This window comes from Belonocnema kinseyi, chromosome 1, assembly GCF_010883055.1.
Source record: "Belonocnema kinseyi isolate 2016_QV_RU_SX_M_011 chromosome 1, B_treatae_v1, whole genome shotgun sequence".
Taxonomy (NCBI): domain Eukaryota; kingdom Metazoa; phylum Arthropoda; class Insecta; order Hymenoptera; family Cynipidae; genus Belonocnema; species Belonocnema kinseyi.
In genome coordinates, this window is record NC_046657.1 from 57216686 (window position 1) to 57237153 (window position 20468).

Sequence of the window (20468 nt, forward strand, 5' to 3'; positions counted from 1 at the left end):
CAATAAAAATAATGATCTTTCAGCAAATCGAAGAGATAAGTATTCGCTCTAGTTTATTCAGCAGCGATGTGGCTAAATTGCTTGCGGTTGTGATGCGAGACGTGCGAATAAACAAAGATGTTCCTGCAATATCGCATTGTCAGAAAAATAAACAATCCAACCAAACCTTGGATTTCAGGAACAAAAAGATTCCGCCGATTATCATTACATTCGTCCAGGTGGAATAATTTATTTTTTTATTATTTATAACAAAATTATCAATTTTTAAAACGATAATTCTTTTTGTTTATTATGTATACCTGAATTCTTGTAAATTTCTTGAATTTTTCTGAATTTTGTAAATCTATGCATTATTTTAAAGACCCTGTAATTTATGGAATTAAAATATATAAGCAAGAATGACCACGAATGCAAATAATTAAAGGGATTCTAAGAATTAAACAATTTTCACGAATTTAATAAATCAAAGGAATTTCACAAAATTAAGAATTCCACAACTGAAAGAAAATTCCATGAATTCAACCAATTAAAGTGATTAAATGAATTCCAAAAAAATAATAAATTATACAGATTAAAGAAAATTCCACGAATTTAAATAATTAATGGAATCCTAAGAATTAAACGAATTTCAACGAATTAAATAAATTAAAGAAATTTCATAAAAATAAGAAAGTCCACGAATTCCACAAAACTGAGAGATTCCATGAATTAAAAATAATTAAAGGAATTTAACAAAAATAAGAAATTTCAAGTATTACAAAACTACACAAATTCAACAAATTCCACAAAAAATAAGAAGATCTACGAATAAAAAGTATTCCACCAATTCAATAAATGAAAGGAATTTCAAAAAAGTAAGAAATTTGACGAATTCAAATAATTAGTTGAATTCCAAAAAAAATAAGAAATTTGACGAATTAACGAATTTCCTCGAATTCCACAAATTAAACAAAAATCCACGAATTAAAATAATTAAAGGAATTCTGCGAATTCAATAAATCAATGGAATTTCAAAAAATAAGAATTCCACAAATGAAAGAAAATTCAACCATTTAAAGTAGTTAAACGAATTCCAAAAAGAATAAGAAATTGTACAAATTAAACAAAATTCCACGGATTTAAATAATAAAAAGAGTTCTATGAATTAAAAAATTCCACCAATTCAATAAATTAAAGGAATTTCACAAAAGTAAGAATTCCATGTATTAAAAAAATGCCACGAATTCCACAAAAATGAAAATTTACACGAATTCAAATAATTAGTGGAATTCCACAGAAATAAGAAATTTCAAGAATTAAATAAAAGAAAAAAAAAGACGTTCCAAGAATTAAATAAAATTTTACAAATTCAAATGATTAAAGGAATTTCGGGAATTCAATAAATCAAAGGGATTTTGAAAAAATAAGAATCCCACAAATGAAAACAATCCACGAATTCAAATAATTAAAAGAATTTTGTGAAGTAAAAATTTTCCGCGAATTCAATAAATCAAAGGAATTTCAAAAAATAAGAATTCCACAAATTAAAACAAATTATAATAAAATCTACAAATTAAACAAAATTTCACGAATTCAAATAATTAAACGAATTCCTGAAAAAATACGAAATTGCACGAATTAAAAAAATTCCAAAATTTCCACAAAAATGAGAAATTCCACGAATTAAAAATAATTAAAGGAATTCAACAAAAAATAAGAAATTTTACGAATTAACAAATTTCCACAAATTCTATGAATTAAACAAAAATGCACGAATTCCACCAATTAAAGTGATTAAACGAATTCCAAAAAAATAAGAAATTCTACAAATTAAACAAAATTCCACGAACTTAAATAATTAAAAGAGTTCTACGAATTAAAAAATTATACCAATTCAATAAATTAAAGGAATTTCACAAAAGTAAGAAAAAAGGTTAAAAAAAAATTCCAAAAATTAATCAAAATTCCACGAATTATTTGAATTTGTGAAATTTTGATTAATTTTTGGAATTTCTTTTTTTTATTCTTTCAGTTATTTGATTTAAAGGAACTTCTCGAATTAAATAAATCAAAGGAATTTCAAAAAATAAGACTTCCACCAATTAAACAAAATTCCACGAATTCAACCAATTAAAGGAATTCCAAAGAAATAAGAAATTCTACAAATCAAACAAAACTCCACGAATTCAAATAATTAAACGAATTCCACAAAAAATCCACAAATTAAATAAAATTCCATGAATTTAAATAATTAATTCCACGAATTAAATCAATTAAAGGAATTTTACAAAAATAAGAATTCCACGAAATAAAATAATTATGGGAATTCCACGAATTCAATAAATGAAAGGAATTTCAGAAAAATAATAATTCCAAAAAGTAATGCAATTTTACAAATTCAATCTATTAAGCGAATTAAAAAAAAAGAAGAAATTGTACGAATTAAATAAAATCCCACGAATTTAAATAATTAAAGGAATTCTAAGAATTAAACGAATTCCACAAATTAAAGGAATTTCACAAAAATAAGAAATTCCACGAATTAAAAAATGCCAAGAATTCCACATAAATGAGAAATTCCACGAATTTAAAATAATTAAAGAAATTCGACAAAAATAAGAAATAGCAAGAGTCACAAAAATCCACGAATTCAACGAATTCCCCAAAAATAAGAAGATCCACGGATAAAAAAATTCCACGAATTCAATAAATTAAATGAATTTCATAAAAGTAAGAAATTCCACGAATTCAATAAAAGCAAACCAATTCCACAAAAACAAGAAATTCTACGAATTCACATAATTAGTGTATTTTAACAAAAATAAGAAATTTCACGAATTCCAAAAAAAAAAAGAAATTCAACAAATTAAAAAAATGCCACGAATTCCACAAAAATGATAAATTCCGCGAATTTAAGATATTTTAAGGAATTCCACGAATTTAAAATAATTAAAGGAATTTAACAAAAATAAGATATTCCAAGAGTTGCAAAAATCCACGAATTCCCCAAAAATAAGAAGATCAACGAATAAACAAATTCTTCGAATTCAATAAATTAATGGAATTTCACGAAAGTAGAAAATTCCACGAATTCAATAAAAGCAAACAAATTCCACAAAAATAAGAAATTCCACGAATTCACATAATTAGTGGAATTTCACAAAAATACGAAACTTCACGAATTCCAAAAAAATAAGAAGTTCCACGAATTCCCCAAAAATAAGAAATTTCACGATTAAAAAAATGCTACGAATTCCACAAAGATAAAAAATGTCTCAATTTGAAATAATTAGAAAATTTAACAAAAATAAGACATTTTAAGAATTTAAAAAATTCACAAATTCAACGAATTTCACAAAAATAAAGGAGATCCTCGAATTAAACAAAATTCCACGAATTACAAAAATCTGCGAATACAACGAATTAAATGAATAAAAAAAGTTCACAAATTAAACAAAATTCCATGAATTAAAATAATTATAGGAATTCTACAAAAGTAGGAAATTCCACAAATTCAAATAATTAGTCGAATTCCACAAAAATAATAAGTTCCACGAATTAAACAGAATTTCACAAAATCAAATAATTAAAAGCATTCCATGAATTCGATCAATCCAAGGAATTTAAGAAAAATAGGAATTTCACAGATTAAACAAAATTCCATGAATTCAAATAATTGAAGGAATTCCACAAAACTAAGAAATTTCACGAATTCAATAAAAGCAAACCAATTCCACAAAAATAAGAAATTTCGCGAATTAAAAAAACTCCACGAATACTACACAAATAAGAGGTTCCATGAATTCAAATAATTAAAGGAATTCCACCAAAAATAAGAAATTTCAAAAATTCACGAATTCAAATAATTAGAGAAATTGTAAAAAAGTAAGAAATTTCACGAATTCAATAAAAACAAACGAATTCCACAAAAATAAGAAATTTCATGAATTAAACAAAATTGTACGAATTCGGGGAGCTTAGAAGGATGAAATTCATATAATTTTATCAATCAAGGAATTAAGATAATTCCGAAATTAATGTCAAAAAGTTTTTCGTGAAAAATTATCAAACAATTCAAAGAATTCCACGATTTAAAGGAATTTCACGAATTAAAAGAATTCCAAGAATTATATTAATGCATTCAATGAATTCAAGGAATTATGAAAGTTGATTTGAATAATTAAAATTTAGCGAATTTCGAAGAAATGTAAGAAATTCAGATATTGAAGAGATTTCAAATAATTCTACGAATTCCGAAAGTGTCGAAAAATACCAGATATTAATATAATTCAAGTATTTTAAATAAATCTCGGGATTCAAATAAATCAAGGAATTAAGGAACTGCCATTAATTCCAGGAATTCGTCGAATTCAGATAGTTGAGAAGAATTCAAGGAAATAATATATCAATATAATTCCAAGGAATTCAGATTATTCAAGGAACTTGAGTTATTCAAATAATTCACAGAATTCAGTCTCTATCCAGTTTCATTGAGTCTAAGTAAATAAAAATTGAATTTTCCAGTTTATGGCTGTGAATATTGAAAACTTGAGTCTCCTAATTCTCGGAAATGGTTGGCTGGCCAACGGAAGTGCAGAAAATCTCAGCCTCGATGGCAGCATCGTGCATGGAGCAAGAACTTTGTTAGCTTCTGCAACAGTCGCCGGTGGATCTATGAAATTATTAAGACACGCCTCGGACGCCTGTCTGGCTCAAATTAGTTTTGCCGGAAGCATTGAAGCCACTCTTAAAGCTCAGGGCGAGCTTTCAGTTGAAGTAAGAATTAACAAAAAAAAAGAAAAGAACAATTTTGGTTTTAATTTTTCTCACGATTTTAATTTGAAAGCCAAAATGTAGACGCACGATACACGCACTGCTGCAACTTTAAGCATTTAAAAATACCGTTTATTTTCCTGTCCGGAAATATTTGAGATTATAGTCAATTTAAATGGGGATATTTTGAGGATTTATTGGACTCAAGCATGGATTAGGGAGAGTCCATAAACTGCGGTTAATTATTTTGGGGCAAAAATGTTTTTAAAACGAGGGAAGTAGGGTCATTTGTTATAAAAGACGAATTTTGAACCAAATATTCGAATTTTAAACTATAAAAGATCAATTTTCAATTTAAAATGTCCATTTTCAACAAGACATTGAATAATTACGTTTTCAGATAAAAGAAGATAATTCTTGAGCAAAATAAAATGTTCAAAACTATAGTTGAATTTTAAAAAAAATCTTTAATTTTTAATGAAACAGTTTAATTTTACACATACAAAAAAACAGTTGAATTTTTAATTAAAGAAGAGCATTTTTAAGCAGATTGTTTTTATTTTGAACTATAAAAAATTAATTTTCATTTAAAAATGTATTTTTTTTTTTGATAAAATTTAAAAGAAGTAAAAAATCATAATTTTCAAGAAAAATTTGGTTTTTGTTAATGAATTGAATTAATTTACTACCAGAAAAGACAAATTTTCAACAAAAAAGATAATTTCGAACAAAATTAGTTGAATTTTCGAACGAAAAATACGAATTTTCAGTAAAAATATACTCATTTTGAAGAAACAAAAAAAGTTTAATTTTCTATCAACTAGTTGAATTTTCAGATAAAAGAGATAACTTTTTAACCAATAGTTCAATTTTGTACCAAAATACGTGGAAATATAAAAATTCAATATTTTAATATTGTATGAAAATAGGTAAACTTTTAACCAAAAATATGATTTAAAAAAATTAGTTCTTATTATAATAGTTTAATTTTCTAATAAATTGTTTTATTTTATACCAAAATAGTTTAATTTTCAACAAAAAAAGTAATTTTCAACAAAAATAGTTGAATTTTCAAAACAAAAATATGAATTTTCCACAACAAAATATTAATTTGTAAGAAAAAAAAAAGTTCCATAAAATAGTTTAATTTTTCACCAAATTGTTGAGTTTTCAGATAAGAAACATAAATTTTTAACCAAGTAGTTGAATTTTATAACAAAATACGTGAATTTTTAAACGAAACACTAAATTTTTTAACAAACAAGAAATTGATAATTAAATATTTTAATTTTGTATCAAAATTTTTGAATTTTCAATCAACAATATGATTAAAAGAAAATTAGTTTTCAATAAAAGAGTTTAATTTTCGAACGAATTTTTTAATATTCAACCTCGAAAAGACGTCTTTTCTCTAAAACAAGTAAATTTTCATCTTAAAATATGATTTTTTCACAAAAAATGGTATTTCACAAAAAATAGTTTAATTTTCTACCGAATAGTTGAGTTTTCTAACATAATAGTTTAAGTTTTGAATAAAAAATATGAATTTTCAACAAAAAATATTAATAAAAATAGTTTAATTTTCTATCAAAACAATCGGAATTCAAACTAAAGATATAAAAATTTAACAAAAGAATTAGTTTTCAATTAAATAGTTTAATTTTCTACCAAAAAATTGAGTTTTCAACAAAAAAGATCAATTTCGAAATCAATAGCTGAATTTTCAACCAAAAATATGAATTTTGTTACAAAAAAGTTAGTTTTCAATCATTTAGTTTAATTTTCTACTCAATTTCTTTACTTTCAAGCAGAAAAAGACGGCTTTTTCAAACAAACAAATTAAATTTTCAACCAAAAATATGAATTTTTTTCAAAAACATTCATTTACAATAAATATTTAAATTTTGCACCAAATAGTTTATTTTTCCAGCAAAAAGATAAATTTTTAAAAAAATTGTTTAATTTTCTACTAAAATAGTTAAAGATTTAAACAAAAATCTGAATATGAAATACAAAAATTAATTTTCTGATAAAAAATACGGATTAAAAAAAAAATTTTAATTTTTAATAAAAAATGTCCTTTTTGAATCAAACATTGGAGAAATTACATTTTCAGGCAAAAAAATTCTTGAACTACAACAAAAAAATTGCCAAATAACAGTTCAATTTTTAACCAAAATAGAGCGTTTTTTAGCCAAATGTTTTTATTTTAAGCTAGAAAAAATTAATTTTTAATTGGATACATTTTAAGATCAAAAATCATCATTTGCAACCAAAATTATGTTTTTTTTTTTAACTGATTGAATTAATTTACTCCCAAAAAAGACCAATTTTCCACAAAATGCATACATTTTTAACCAAGTGGTAGAATTTTATAGTTTTTCTTTTTTTTAATTTCAAAGTTTAATTTTCAACAAAAAAGTTAATTTCGAACAAAATACTTGAATTTTTGAACTGAAAACATGCATTTTCAACAAAAATATGAGTATTTAATAAACAAAAAATTGATAATCAAATAGTTTAATTTTTTATCAAAAAAGTTGAGTTTTTAATGAAAAATATGATTGAAAAAAATTAGTTTAAAAAAAACGTTTAATTTTCTAACAAATTTTTCAAATTTTTAATCCCAAAAAGACAACTTTTTCACAAACAATTGAATTTTCAATTAAAAACATGAATTTTTTACAATAAAATTGCTTTTCAATCCATTCCTTAATTTTTTATCAAAAAGTTGACTTTTCTGACAAAATAGTCGAATTTTTGCATAAAAAATATGAATTTTCAACAAAAAATATGAATTAAAAAAAGTGAAATCAAACAGTTACGAAAATGGGGGAATAAATTCTTTTAAGAAAAATTAGTGTTGGTAATATATTGAATTCAGTATAAAATGTTTCAAATTCTTTAGATTGAATGTTGAAATTTAGTGTATTTTTAACACAATAGTTGAATTTTTAAGGAGATATATAAAGTTTGAATTAAAAAATTAATTTTCTGACAAAAACGACAAATTTTCAAAGAGAAAGATTTTAATTTTGAATGAAAAATTTCCATTTTCAACCAAACATGAAATAATTACATTTCCAGACAAAAAATAATTCTTGAACAATAACAAAAAAATGTTCAAAATAATAGTTGAATTTTTAGCATAAACTTTAATTTTTAACGAAACAGTTTAATTTTACACAACAACACAAAAGTTGAATTTTTAATGAAAATATTTTTAAATATTTTTATTTTAAACTAGAAAAAATTAATTTTGAAATTAAAAATGTAAATTTTTGACCAAAAATTAAATAAATACTGTTTAAGGTCCAAATTCATAATTTTCAACCAAAATTATTTTTTTTAAAACCAATTGAATAAATATTTTTTTTTTATTAAAAGATAAATTTGCAAACTAAAATGTTTGAATTTTCAAAACAAAAATATGAATTTTCAACTAAGAAATATTAATTTTTAAGAAACAAAAAAAGTTTAATAAAATCATTTAATTTTCTACCAAATAGTTGAGTTTTCAGGCAAAAAAGATCAATTTTCAAATAAATACTTGTATCTTCTACCAAAATACGTGAATTTTTTAACCAAAAACATGTATTTCAAACAAAAATATGAATTTTAAATTTCTAGTTAAAATTAATAAAAATTTCAAAATTCTTTCAAAAAATTCTAAATTTTTGATTCGAATTGTTAATAAATCTAAATTTGATAAATTGAAATAAACGTTTTGCAAAAAATATGAAAATTCGTTTTCATTTTCTTGAAAATTGATCTTTTTAGTTGATAATTCAACTATGTTTTTGAAAATTGCATTTTTTAAAGAAAATGCTTCTCCTTTGTGAATTCAGTCATTTTTGCCGAAAATTAATTTCTTTGGTTAAAAATGTCAAAACTCTTAAAATAATTCTAAATTTTTGATTCCAATTATTAATAAATCTAATTTATGATTAAAATTTGTTCAAATATTAAGAATTCTCTAAAAGTTTTTTTTTTAACTATATTTTTTTCAGACTTTTGAAATCCTTCTAAGTTTCTAATTATTTTTTCTAAATCTATTTAAAACTTATAACAATCTTGAAAACTTACTGGAGTGTTTATTATAAAATTTTGTATCATTGAAAAATTATAGTTGAAAATTAATATTTTTCAGTGGAAAAATTCAAGTATTTGTTTCAAAATTCAATTATTTAAAAATTTGTTGCTTTGTTGTTAAATGATGTTTAAGAATGAACGGAATAAATTGAAATAAATGTTTTAATTTTGGAGAAAATATGAATATTTTAGTTTTAATCGACCGGGAGCAAGGTAGTTTATGGACTTTCGAGATACGGTAATTTTAATTTTGAACGAGTGAAAGCAGAAGAATTGTTTGTCACTGGGAATCAGATTTCTGTCCCTTGAGCTTGACTCTGCTTTTTAGAAATTGTATATTGGAGTGACGCAGACCGAGGGTTCCGGAGGAGCTGGACTCCTTCGGTTCCTGAGGGACAGAAAATCGTTGACACCCCCTGCACCGCACTCTATTTCACACGAGCAATCGACTGGCGATTTATTAGCCAGAATAGCTCCGATTTTACCAAAGGTAGTACTTTTTTCAAATTTCATTCCGAGTAGTATAGCTGTGACAGCTTTACTACACTTACCGACCGAGCAAGGTTCTCTTCCATGCTAAGTTACCGACAGTTGGCATTACCGACAGTAAGTATGGAAGAGTTTTGAGAAAATTCTAATTTAATATATGAAAAGTAGCTTTTTTGTGTGGAAATTATTAATAAAAGTTGATAGTTTATTTGTAAAGTAACGTAAAAAAACTATTTTTGAACTTTTATTGAATTAATTTTTTATTTATTAAATGTTAGTTATTATTAAGTACCTTTCATTTCTGAATTCAAAACCTAAATAATGGAAAGAAATGACAAAACATTTGATAAACTTTCGAAAATCTTTCAGTTTAAAGATATTTTTTTATTTATTTCAAAAGTTCGGACATTCCTAAATATCTTTTAATTTGATTCAAATTATTCCTAAAATTGTGAAAAATAAATTTAAAAAATTTCCTTTAAGTCTTCCAGTTTTTTTTTTACTTTCTTACATATCTTTTGAAATATTTTGATATTTTTTTAGAAACTTTCCGTAAAAATTAATTTAAAGAAGAGTATATTTAAAATTTGCACACGAATCTTAAGAAATGTTTATTTTTAATTTTCTTGAAAGCCTTCAAAATTGCCAAAAAGGTTTGGCATTTCGCTTTGCAATCTTAAAATTAATTCTTTTGAATAAATTTCATTTTAAGTTTTTTCAAGGAATCTTAAAAGAAATTTTTTTATTATCTTGAAACCTTTCGAAATCCTTCAGAAACTTTCAAACTTTATTTCCAATATTTTTAAAATTTACAGTCTTTTCAAATTAATTTTTAATTTGATCAGAAATCTATTAAAAATTGGTTAATTTTCTTGAAACCTTTCAAAATTCTCATAATACTTTTTAATTTGTTGTTCGAAATTTTCAAAACTCTACATTTTGCTGTACATTTTTAAAGTCTCTTCAAGTTTAAAATGATTTTTGACTCTTTCTAAAACTTCTAAATAGTTTTTAGACTTACCCGAATTTTTCCTATAATTTCCCAATTTATGAAATCTTTTGTCATTAAAAAGAAAACATTTCAAATTTTTGTTTAAAAACTTAAGAAAATTTGTTTATTCCCTTAAAATTTTCTAAATTCTCGGTGCGAATTCTTAAAAAATCTAAATTTTTTTAAATATTAAGTATTTTCTTAAAATTATTTTTTTTAATACAAAAAAAAATCACTAAATATTTTTTCAATTTTTTGAAATTTTTTCAAGTTAAAATTTTTTTTGTACATATTTTCAAAAGTTTTATATTTTTTATAGTGAAAACTAAAAACAACCATATTTAAAAATTAAAAAATAATATCTTTAAATTCAACGGCTTTTAATTGAAAATATTTTTTGATTGAAAAATCAACTATTACATTTTGTTTGTTCGAAATTCACTTTTTTAGTTTAAAATGATTTGCCTCTTTTAGTTTAAAAATTAACCATTTGGATGAAAATTCATGTATTTTATTGAACATTCGTCTCTTTTAGTTGATAATTAATCTCGATCTTTAACAATTAATATTTTTTGTTAAAAAATGATTTTTCAGTTGAAAATTTAACTAATTTTTAAAAAGTTCATTTTGTTTTTCTTGAAAATTGATATTTTTAGTTGAAAATTCAACTATGTTTGAAAATAGACTTTTTTCAAAGAAAATGATTATGTCTTGTTTGGACATTTATTTATTTTGGTTAAAAATTCATTTCTTTGGTTAAAAATTGAATTGCTTTGCTAAAAATAAATTTTTTTGTTACAGTTTTCGGTTGAAAATTTAACTAGTTTATAAAAATACTTTTTTCTTTTCTTAAAAATTGTTCTTTTTAGTTGATAATTTAAATATGTGTTTGAAAATAAACTTTTTTTAGAAAACTATTCTTCTTGTTTGTGAATTGATTTATTATTGCTAAAAATAGATTTCTTTGTTAGAAAATTTGACAAATTTGTTACAAATATTTCTTGTTTGTTAAATATTAATGTTTCAGTTGAAAATTTATCTTTTTGGTTGAAAATGGAAGTATTTTATTCAAATCTCCTTTTTTTGTTTAAAAACTTTTTTTTTACTGAAAATTGAACTATTTCATTTTTTGTTGCAAATGTATTTTTTTAGTTGCCAATTCACTTCTTTCGATGAAAATTTAACTATTTTATTGAAAATTTGTTATTTTTTTTTGGTTGAAAATTAATTTTAGAACGTAAAAATGGAATGTCATTTAAGAGTTGTCTTTTTTGTTTAAATTTAACTGTTTTAAAAAATTTAATATACAAATATATTTTGGTTGGATCATAAACTATTTCATTTTTCGTTGAAAATTCATATTTTTTGTTAAAAGTTATACCACTTTCTTAAAAAGTAATATTTTTGGTTGAAGATTAATTTTTTCAAAAGAAAATTGAAATATTCCATTTTTGGCTTAAAATGTTTTCATTTCTAATTCAAAATTCATTTTCGTTGTTAAAAATTGAACTATATTGATGAAAATAAAATTTTTTCTATCTGAAAATTTCACTTCCTTTTTTAGTTAAAAATTTATTTTATTAGTTGTAAAACTAACAATTTTGTTAAAAATTCATTTTCTTTTAGTAGAAAATTAGCCCTTTTTAGTTAGAACTTTAAATATTAAGTAGGAAACTTAATCTTTTTGGTTGAAAACTCATCCACTACTATATTTTTGGTTCAGTATTTTTTTCAGTTTCAAATTCATTTCTGTCGATGAAAGTTTAATCATTTTATTGAAAATTTTTTGTTTGAATATTAACTTTTGAACTTAAAAATGGAATATTTCATTTAGCGTTTGTCTTTTGTGATTAAGTTCAAAATGATTTTTTATTTAATATTAAAATCTGTTTTTGGTTAGAATATCGACTATTCAATTTTTCGTAGAAAATTCATATTTTTTTAGTTTAAAGTTATACTGCTTTATCAAAAAATAATAGGTGTTATTGTTTGAAGACTCATTACTTTTGTTGAAAACTCATTTCTATGGCTGAAAATTTAACTATCTTAATAAAAAATTTGTTTTTTGGGGGAAAAATTAATTTTTTTCACAAAAAATTCAACTATTTCATTTTTGGTTGTAGTTTTTTTTTTCTAGTTGTAAATTCACTTTATTTGTTGCAAATTGTGTATATTCTTGGAAATTCATTTTTTTCATCTAATAATTTCACAATTTCATTTTTGGTTGAGAATTTATTTTTTTATTTGAAAAACTAACAATTTCATTCAAAATTCGTTTTCTGTTAGTATAAAATTTGCATTTTTTAGTTAGAACTTTAAATTTTTATTTAGAAATTTATTTATTTTGTTGAAATTTTGCCTTTTTAGTAGAAACTTAATCTTATTGTTTGCAAATTTATCATTTCGGTTGAAAATTTAACTTTTATTTTTGGTTAAAAATTATTTTTTTTTATCAAAAAATTCAACTATTTCGTTTTTGGTTCAATTTTTTCTTTTTTAGTTGAAAAATCACTTCTTTTATTTGCAAATTGGATATATTTTTGGAAATTCAATTTTTTTGTCCGAAAATTTCGCTCTTTCATTTTTGATTAAAAATATATTTTCTTAGTCGAAAAACTAACAATTTTATTGAAAATTCGTCTTCTTTTGGTACAAAATTAATCTTCTTGCTTGAAAACTTATCATTTCGGTTGAAAATTGAATTGTTTCATTTTTGGTTTAAAATTGATCTTTAATAGTTGAAAATTTTACCATTTCTTAGAAAAAAAGGAATTAAAATTTAAGAAATTTAAATAAGATTAAAATCAAATTTAAAATTATATTTAACGTTAAATAATCAAGTTAATGTGAAGCATTCCTGAAAATAAAACCAAAAATCTAACGAAAAAATGTGTACAACCACCATAAAATGTTCCTATTGAAATCTGAAAAAAACTTCTTTTTTCCCCTAAACATTTTTGTATCAATGTTTTTTTAATTGTTACTTGATAATAAAAATAAAACAGACGAAAGGAATAAAAAAGAGAAGAAAGGAGATTTGGTTCGTTGCCTTCTCATTTTTCTTTCCCCTTTTTTATCTTTTTTCCCAAAGGGGAAACTAATTTTTTCTTTTCATCTTTAGGGGGGAAAAAATAAGTTTTTTTCAGATTTCAATAGGAATATTTGATGGGGGTTGTTTTATTTTCAGGAAGTTTTAACTTAATAAAAAAAAAGAATATCAAAATACGTACTTTGAATTTTTTCGGTGGGCAATATTGTCATGTTTGTAAAGTTCGGAACTACGCAAGAAAAAGTGACCAGCAATTAAAATATTACATTTGTTCTCTTCAAACTAAACGACTTACACCTTCACTTTATTTTACAAATAAACTGTAAACTTTTGTTAATAATTTGTATAAAACAATCTATTTTTGATTTATTAAATTTAAATTTTCGCAGACTGTCCCATTACCGACGGTCGGCAATTTAGCACAGATCAGAACCTAACTCGGTCGGTAAATGAAGTGACATTATCACAGCTATACTACTATTCCGTTTTTAAAAAATTTTTGCATAATTTGGTCCCTTTTGTCCACTTAGAATCTGGCTTTGAAGCTGGGAAGTTCCTCGATAATTGCAGGACGAGAAGACGGAATGATTTCAGGATTGGAATGCACAATGAGAGGTTTGCAGGTTAATTCTCGATTTCAACCTGACAAGCCACAACTGCATATTGCTCTGAATTTAGATGGATTATCTCTCAGAGGACAACTTCCAATTTTATCTCTTCGAAGGCTTTCGATTGAGTCGAAAGTAGGTTTATATTTATTTATATTTAGAGTGTCTGCCCAACCTGGAAAACCTCCATTTTTCTAAATTTCAATATAAACTTTAATATCAATAATTCTTCATTTGTGAAAGGAACTTCACATAACATTATATTTACTTATTTTGTTAAAAAATAGTTTCTTTTTATTTGACAATATTTTATTTAACTGTAAATTTAATTATTAATTTTTCGGGGAAAGTTTAACTTTTCTAGTTGAAAATTGAAAAAATGTTGAAAATTATTCTTTGTTTTTTAAAATTGAAACTCATTTTCTAAACTGTAAATTCGATCATTCAATTCTTAGTTGAAAATGTAACTTTTCTAGTTCAAAGTTTAATTCTTCTTTTTTTTTTTAATGGAGATTAATTTTTTTAAACTGAAAATTCATCTACTTGGTTAAAAATTATACTAATTTGTTGATTTTTTAAAAATTCTAAATTAATTTTTTAGCTGCAAATTTAATTATTCAATTTTTGTTTAAAAATTTAACGTTTGTAATACAAAATTCAATTCTATGGTTGAAAATTATACTAATTTGGTGAAAATTAGTTTTTTTTAAATTTGATTTAACTGTAAATTTAATTATTAATTTTTATTGGAAAATTTAACTTTTCTAGTTGAAAATTGAAAAATGTTGAAAATTCTTCTTTGTTTTTTAAAATAGAAACTTATTTTCTAAACTGTAAATTCAATAATTCAATTCTTAGTTGAAAATTTACCTTTTCTAGTTCAAAGTTTAATTCTTCTTTTTTTTAATGGAGATTAAATTTTTTTAACTGAAAATTCATATACTTGGTTAAAAATTATACCAATTTTTAGATTTAACAACAATTTTTAATGAATTTTTTAGCTGTAAATTTAATTATTCAATTTTTGTTTGAAAATTTAACGTTTGTAATACAAAATTCAATTCTATGGTTTAAAATTAGTTTTTTCAAAATTTGATTTAACTGTAAATTTAATTATTAATTTTTTTTGGAAAATTTAACTTTTCTAGATGAAAACTGAAAAAATGTTGACAATTCTTTTTTTTTAAAATTTGAAATTCATTTTTTAAACTGTAAATTCAAGAATTCAATTCTTAGTTGAAAATTTACCTTTTCTAATTCCAAGCTTAATTCTATGGTTTCAAATGTAACTATTTTGGTCAAAAATCTTCCTTTTTGGTAAAAAACTATTCTTCTTGTTGGAAAATTATTTTTTTTGTTCGTTGAAAATTTAATGGTTTCGTTGCTTTTTTTCTCTTAAAAGGACAATCTTTCTTAGTTAAAAAATTTTAATGTGTTTGAAAATTCGTCTTTTGTTGTTGTTGGAGATTTATTTTTTTTAACTGAAAATTTATCTCTTTGGTTGAAAATTATAACAATGTTTTGAAACTTATTTTATTTTTATATTTTAAATAAATTTTTTTGGCTATAAATTTAATTACTCAATTTTTGATTGCAAATTAAAGATTTCTACTTGGGAATCGAAATATTGTTAAAAATTCTTCTTTTTTTATTTGAAATTCATTTTCTAAACTATAAATTCAATAATTTAATTCTTGGATGAAAATTTATCTTCTTGGTTAAAAATTATTTTTATTTTTTTTTTGAAAATTTAATGGTTTCGTTTTTTTTCTCTCTTAAAAGAACAATCTTTCTTAGTTAAAAATTTGAATCTGGTTGAAAATTCGTCTTTTTTTTATTGGAGATTTATTTCTTTAAACTAAAAATTCATCTCTTAGGTTAAAAATTATAATAATTTACTGATATTTTAAAAATTTGAAATTAATTTTTTGAACTGTAAATTTAATTATTCAATGTTTGGTTGAAAATGTACCTTTTCTAGTTCAAAGTTTAATTCTATGTTTTAGAATTTATATATTTTGTAGAAAATTCGTCCTTTTTAGTAGAAAATTATTCTTCTTGGTTGAAAACTATTTTTTTTATTGTTCTTGAAAATTTAGTAGTTTCTTTGCCTTTTTTCTCTCTTAACTGAACAATCTTTCTTAGTTAAAAAATTTAGATCAGATTGAAAATTCCTCTTTTTTTGTTGTTGAAGATTTATTTTTTTAAACCGAAAATTCATCTTTTAGGTTGAAAATTATACCTTTTTTTTAAATTCGTTATTTTTTTTTTTTTATTACTTTAAATTAATTTTGTTCACTGTAAATTTAATTATTTAATTTTTTGTTGAAAATTTAACTTTTCTAGTAGAAAATTGAAATAGTGTTGAAAATTCTTTTTTTTTTTATTTAAAATTCATTTTCTAAAGTTTACAGTCAATTATTCAATTCGTAGTTGAAAATTTACTTTTTTTAGTTCAAATTTTAATTCTATGGCTTAAAGTTTTATATTTCTTAGTTAAAAAATTGTAATTTGGTTGAAAATTCGTCTTTTTTTGTTGGAGATTTAGTTTTTCGAACTGAAAATTCATCTCTTTGGTTGCAAATTATAACATTTTTTTGAAAATTCGTTTTTTTTTTAAATTTTATATTAATTTTTTCTGCTGCAATATTAATCATTTAATTTTTGGTTGAAATTTGAACTTTCCTAGTTGAAAATTGAAATCTTGTTGAAAATTTTTTCTTTTTTTTAAATTTGAAACTCATTTTTTTAGACTGTAAATTCAATAATTAAATTCTTAGTTTGAAAATTTGTCTTTTCTAGTTCAAAGTTTAATTCTGTGGCTTAAAATTGAACTATTTTGTTAAAAATTCGTTTTTTTCTTAGCTGAGTGTTAATTTTCTAAACTGAAAATGTAACTATTTTGTTGAAACTATTTTTTTTTAAATTTTAACTATTTTGTTAAAAATTCATTTCTCTGTTTAAAAATTTAACTTTTTTTATAATTCGTCTTTGTTTTGTTTCAAAATTAATTTGATAACTGTAAATTTTAACTATTTAATTTTTTGTTGAAAATTAATTTTTCTGGTTTAAAATTCAACTATATCATTGAAAATGCAGGTATTTTGTTGTCAAAACGTCTTTTATTAGAAAATTAATCTTTTTTAAAAAATAATCTTCTTGTTTGAAAGATTATTTTTTTCTGGTTGAAAATTCAAGTATTTCAGTTAAGTATTCACAATTTTAATTGAAAATACAACATTTTAGTTAAAAATTTATCTATTGGGTGGAAAATAAAAATACTCTTTAAAGATTTAACTCTTTTTTCAAAAACTAATTTTTTGGTTAAAAACTCATATATTCCAGTTAAAGATCCATAATTTTTTTTCCATTTATCACTGTTTGAAATCTTTTTTTGTAGATAATTGAATTGTTGAACTGAAAATTTAAATATTCTATTTTCAGTTGAAAATTCAACTGTTTCGTTGAAAAATTGTATTTTTTAGTCAAATATTCCACTATTTCGTTAAAAAATCATTATTTTATTGAAAATCTTTTTGGTTTTGTTTCGAAAATAAAAATACTTGATTGAAAGTTTAAGTCTTCTTAAAAATTCATTTTTTGGTTTAAAATTCATCTATTTGAATTTAGGATTAATAATTTTAATTGAAATTCATCACAGGTTAAACATTTTTGTTTCCTGGAAAATTAATTTTTTTAATTGATAGTTTAATTATTATATTTTTTCTGGTTTAATATTCAAGTATTTTGTGAAGCATTCATCATTTGAATTGAAAACGCATAATTTCAGTTGAAAACTCATCTATTTGTTAAGGATTCATAATTTTAGTTTAAATTTATCACTGGTGGAAATTTTTGTTGCAGAAAATTAATTTTTTTAACTGAAAATTTAACTGTTCTATTTTTCAGTTTGAAAATTCAACTGTTTGGTTGAAATTTTTTATTTTTTAATCAAAAATTCCACTATTTTGTTGAAAATTCATTATTTTATTGAAAAATCTTTTTTTTTGTAGAAAATTAATCATCTTGTTTGAAAATTTATCTTTTTGTTTGAAAATTAAAATGCTTGATTGAAAGTTAAAGTCTTTTGTTAAATATAATATAAAAATTAATTTTCTAACATAAAAATTTTACTATTCTATTTTTCAATTGAAAATTCAACTGTTTATTTGAAAAATTGTATTTTTTGGTCAAAAATAACACTATTTCGTTAAAAATTTAGTTGAAATTTATTGCTGTTTGAGTTTTTTTGTAATTAATTAATTTTTTTAACTAAAAATTTAACTATTCTATATTTTAGTTCAAAATGACAATATTTCGTTGAAAATTCATTTATTTAATTCAAATTTTGTTTCTAGTGAATTAATCTTTTTTTGTTGAAAATTAATCTTCTTGTTTGAAAATTCATCTTTTTTTTTAAAATAAAAATGATTGAAAGTTAAAGCCTTTTGTTAAATATTTATTTTTTAAAAATTAAAATTCATCTATTTTAGTTTAGGATTAATAAATTTAGTTGTAATTTATCACAAGTTGAAATAAAAAATTTCATAGAAAATTAATTTTTTAACTAAAAGTTTAATTATTATATTTTTTAGTTCGAAATTTAACTATTGGTTTGACAATTTGTCTTTTTTCGTAGAAAATTTATCTTTTTGTTGGAAAATTCATCTTGTTTAAAAATCCATCTATTTAGTTGAAAATTAATTTATTCAAATAAAATATTCATATTCATGTATATTGTTGATAATTCGTTTTCTGTTTTAAATTTCAACTATTTCATTGAAAATTCAGGTATTTTGTTGTAAAATCGTCTTTCATTAGAAAATTCATCCTTTTTTTAAAATTAATGTTCTTGTTCGAAAGATTGTTCTTTCTGGTTTAAAATTCAAGTATTTTAGTTAGGTATTCATAATTTTGATTGAAAATGCTTAATTTTAGTTCAAAATTCATTTATTTGGGGAACTCTTTTTTCAAAAACTCATATATTCCAGTTCAAGATTCATCATTTTAGTTTAAATTTAGTTAAAAATACTTGATTGAAAGTTAAAGTCTTTTGTTAAATATTAATATTTTTTATTGAAATTCGTCTATTTCAGTTTAGGATTCGTAGTTTTAGTTGAAATGTATCGCTGTTTAAATTTTTTTGTGTGAAAAATTAGATTTTTGAACTTAAAATATATTATTTTGTGGAAAAATCTTTTTTTTTTTTGTAGTAAATTAATCTTTTTGTTTGAAAATTAATCTTCTTGTTTGAAAATTCATCTTTTTGTTTGAAAATAAAAATACTTGATTGAAAGTTAAAGTCTTTTCTTAAATATTAATTTTTAAAAATTAAAATTCATCTATTTCAGTTTAGGATTCGTAATTTTAGTTGAAATTTATCACTGTTTAAATTTTTTGGTGTGAAAAATTAATTTTTTGAACTTTAAATATAAAATTCATATTATTTAATTCAAAATGCAACCTTTTGATTAAAAATTTGTATCCTTTAGTCAAAAATTCCACTATTTCGTTTAAAATTAATTATTTTGTAGAAAAATCTTTTTGTTTTGTATTAAATTATTTTTTTTTTTAATTAATCTTCTTGTTTGAAAATAAAAATACTTGATTGAAAGTTAAAGTCTTTTGTTAAATATTATTTTTTTAAAAAAAAAATTCGTCTATTTCAGTTTAGAATTTGTAATTTTAGTTGAAATTTATCACTGTTTAAATTTTTGTGTGTAAAAAATTAGATTTTTGAACTGAAAATTTATTATTTTGTGGAAAAATCTTTTTTTCGTAGTAAATTATTCTTTTTGTTTGAAAATAAAACATCTTGATTGAAAGTTAAAGTCGTTTCTTAAATATTAAGTTTTTAAAATTAAAATTCATCTATTTCAGTTTAGGATTCGTAATTTTAGTTGAAATTTATCACTTTTTAAATTTTTTGGTGTGAAAAAGTTAGATTTTTGAACTTAAAATATAAAATTTATATTATTTAATTCAAAATGCAACTGTTTGATTAGAAATTCGTATTTTTTAGTTCAAAATTTAACTATTTCGTTTAAAAATAATTATTTTCTAGAAAAATCTTTTTGTTTTGTATTAAATTATTATTTTTTTTTTGAAAATTAATCTTCTTGTTTGAAAATTCATCTTTTTGTTTGAAAATAAAAATACTTGATTGAAAGTTAAAGCCTTTTGTTAGATATTAATTTTTTGGATTTAAATTCGTCTATTTCAAATAAAAATGCTTGGTTGAAACTTAGTCTGTTGTTAAAAATTAATTTTTTTAGTTTAAAGTTTATCTATTTCAGTTTAGGATTCGTAATTTTAGTTGAAATTTATCACAGGTTGACAAATTTTTTTTTGTTACTTCATCTCAATTTTTGTTATATTCATATAATATGAATGCAAAATATGAAAAATAATTCTTGGAAAATTAACTGTTATATTTTTCAGTTCAAAATTCAATTATTTGTTTGATAATATGTCTTCTTTCGTAGGA

The 20468-nt window shown here is 21.8% G+C and overlaps 1 protein-coding gene across 1 annotated transcript in view; it reads left to right on the forward strand.

Moving 5' to 3' along the window:
* Window positions 1-20468, forward strand: part of LOC117166842 (protein KIAA0100) — an 82466-nt gene that overhangs the window by 9142 nt on the left and 52856 nt on the right. The window contains exons 4-7 of the mRNA XM_033351188.1: window positions 24-218; window positions 4504-4755; window positions 9173-9334; window positions 13904-14116. Of these exons, the coding sequence (XP_033207079.1) occupies window positions 24-218; window positions 4504-4755; window positions 9173-9334; window positions 13904-14116 (822 nt within the window). The remainder of the gene's footprint in view (window positions 1-23; window positions 219-4503; window positions 4756-9172; window positions 9335-13903; window positions 14117-20468) is intronic.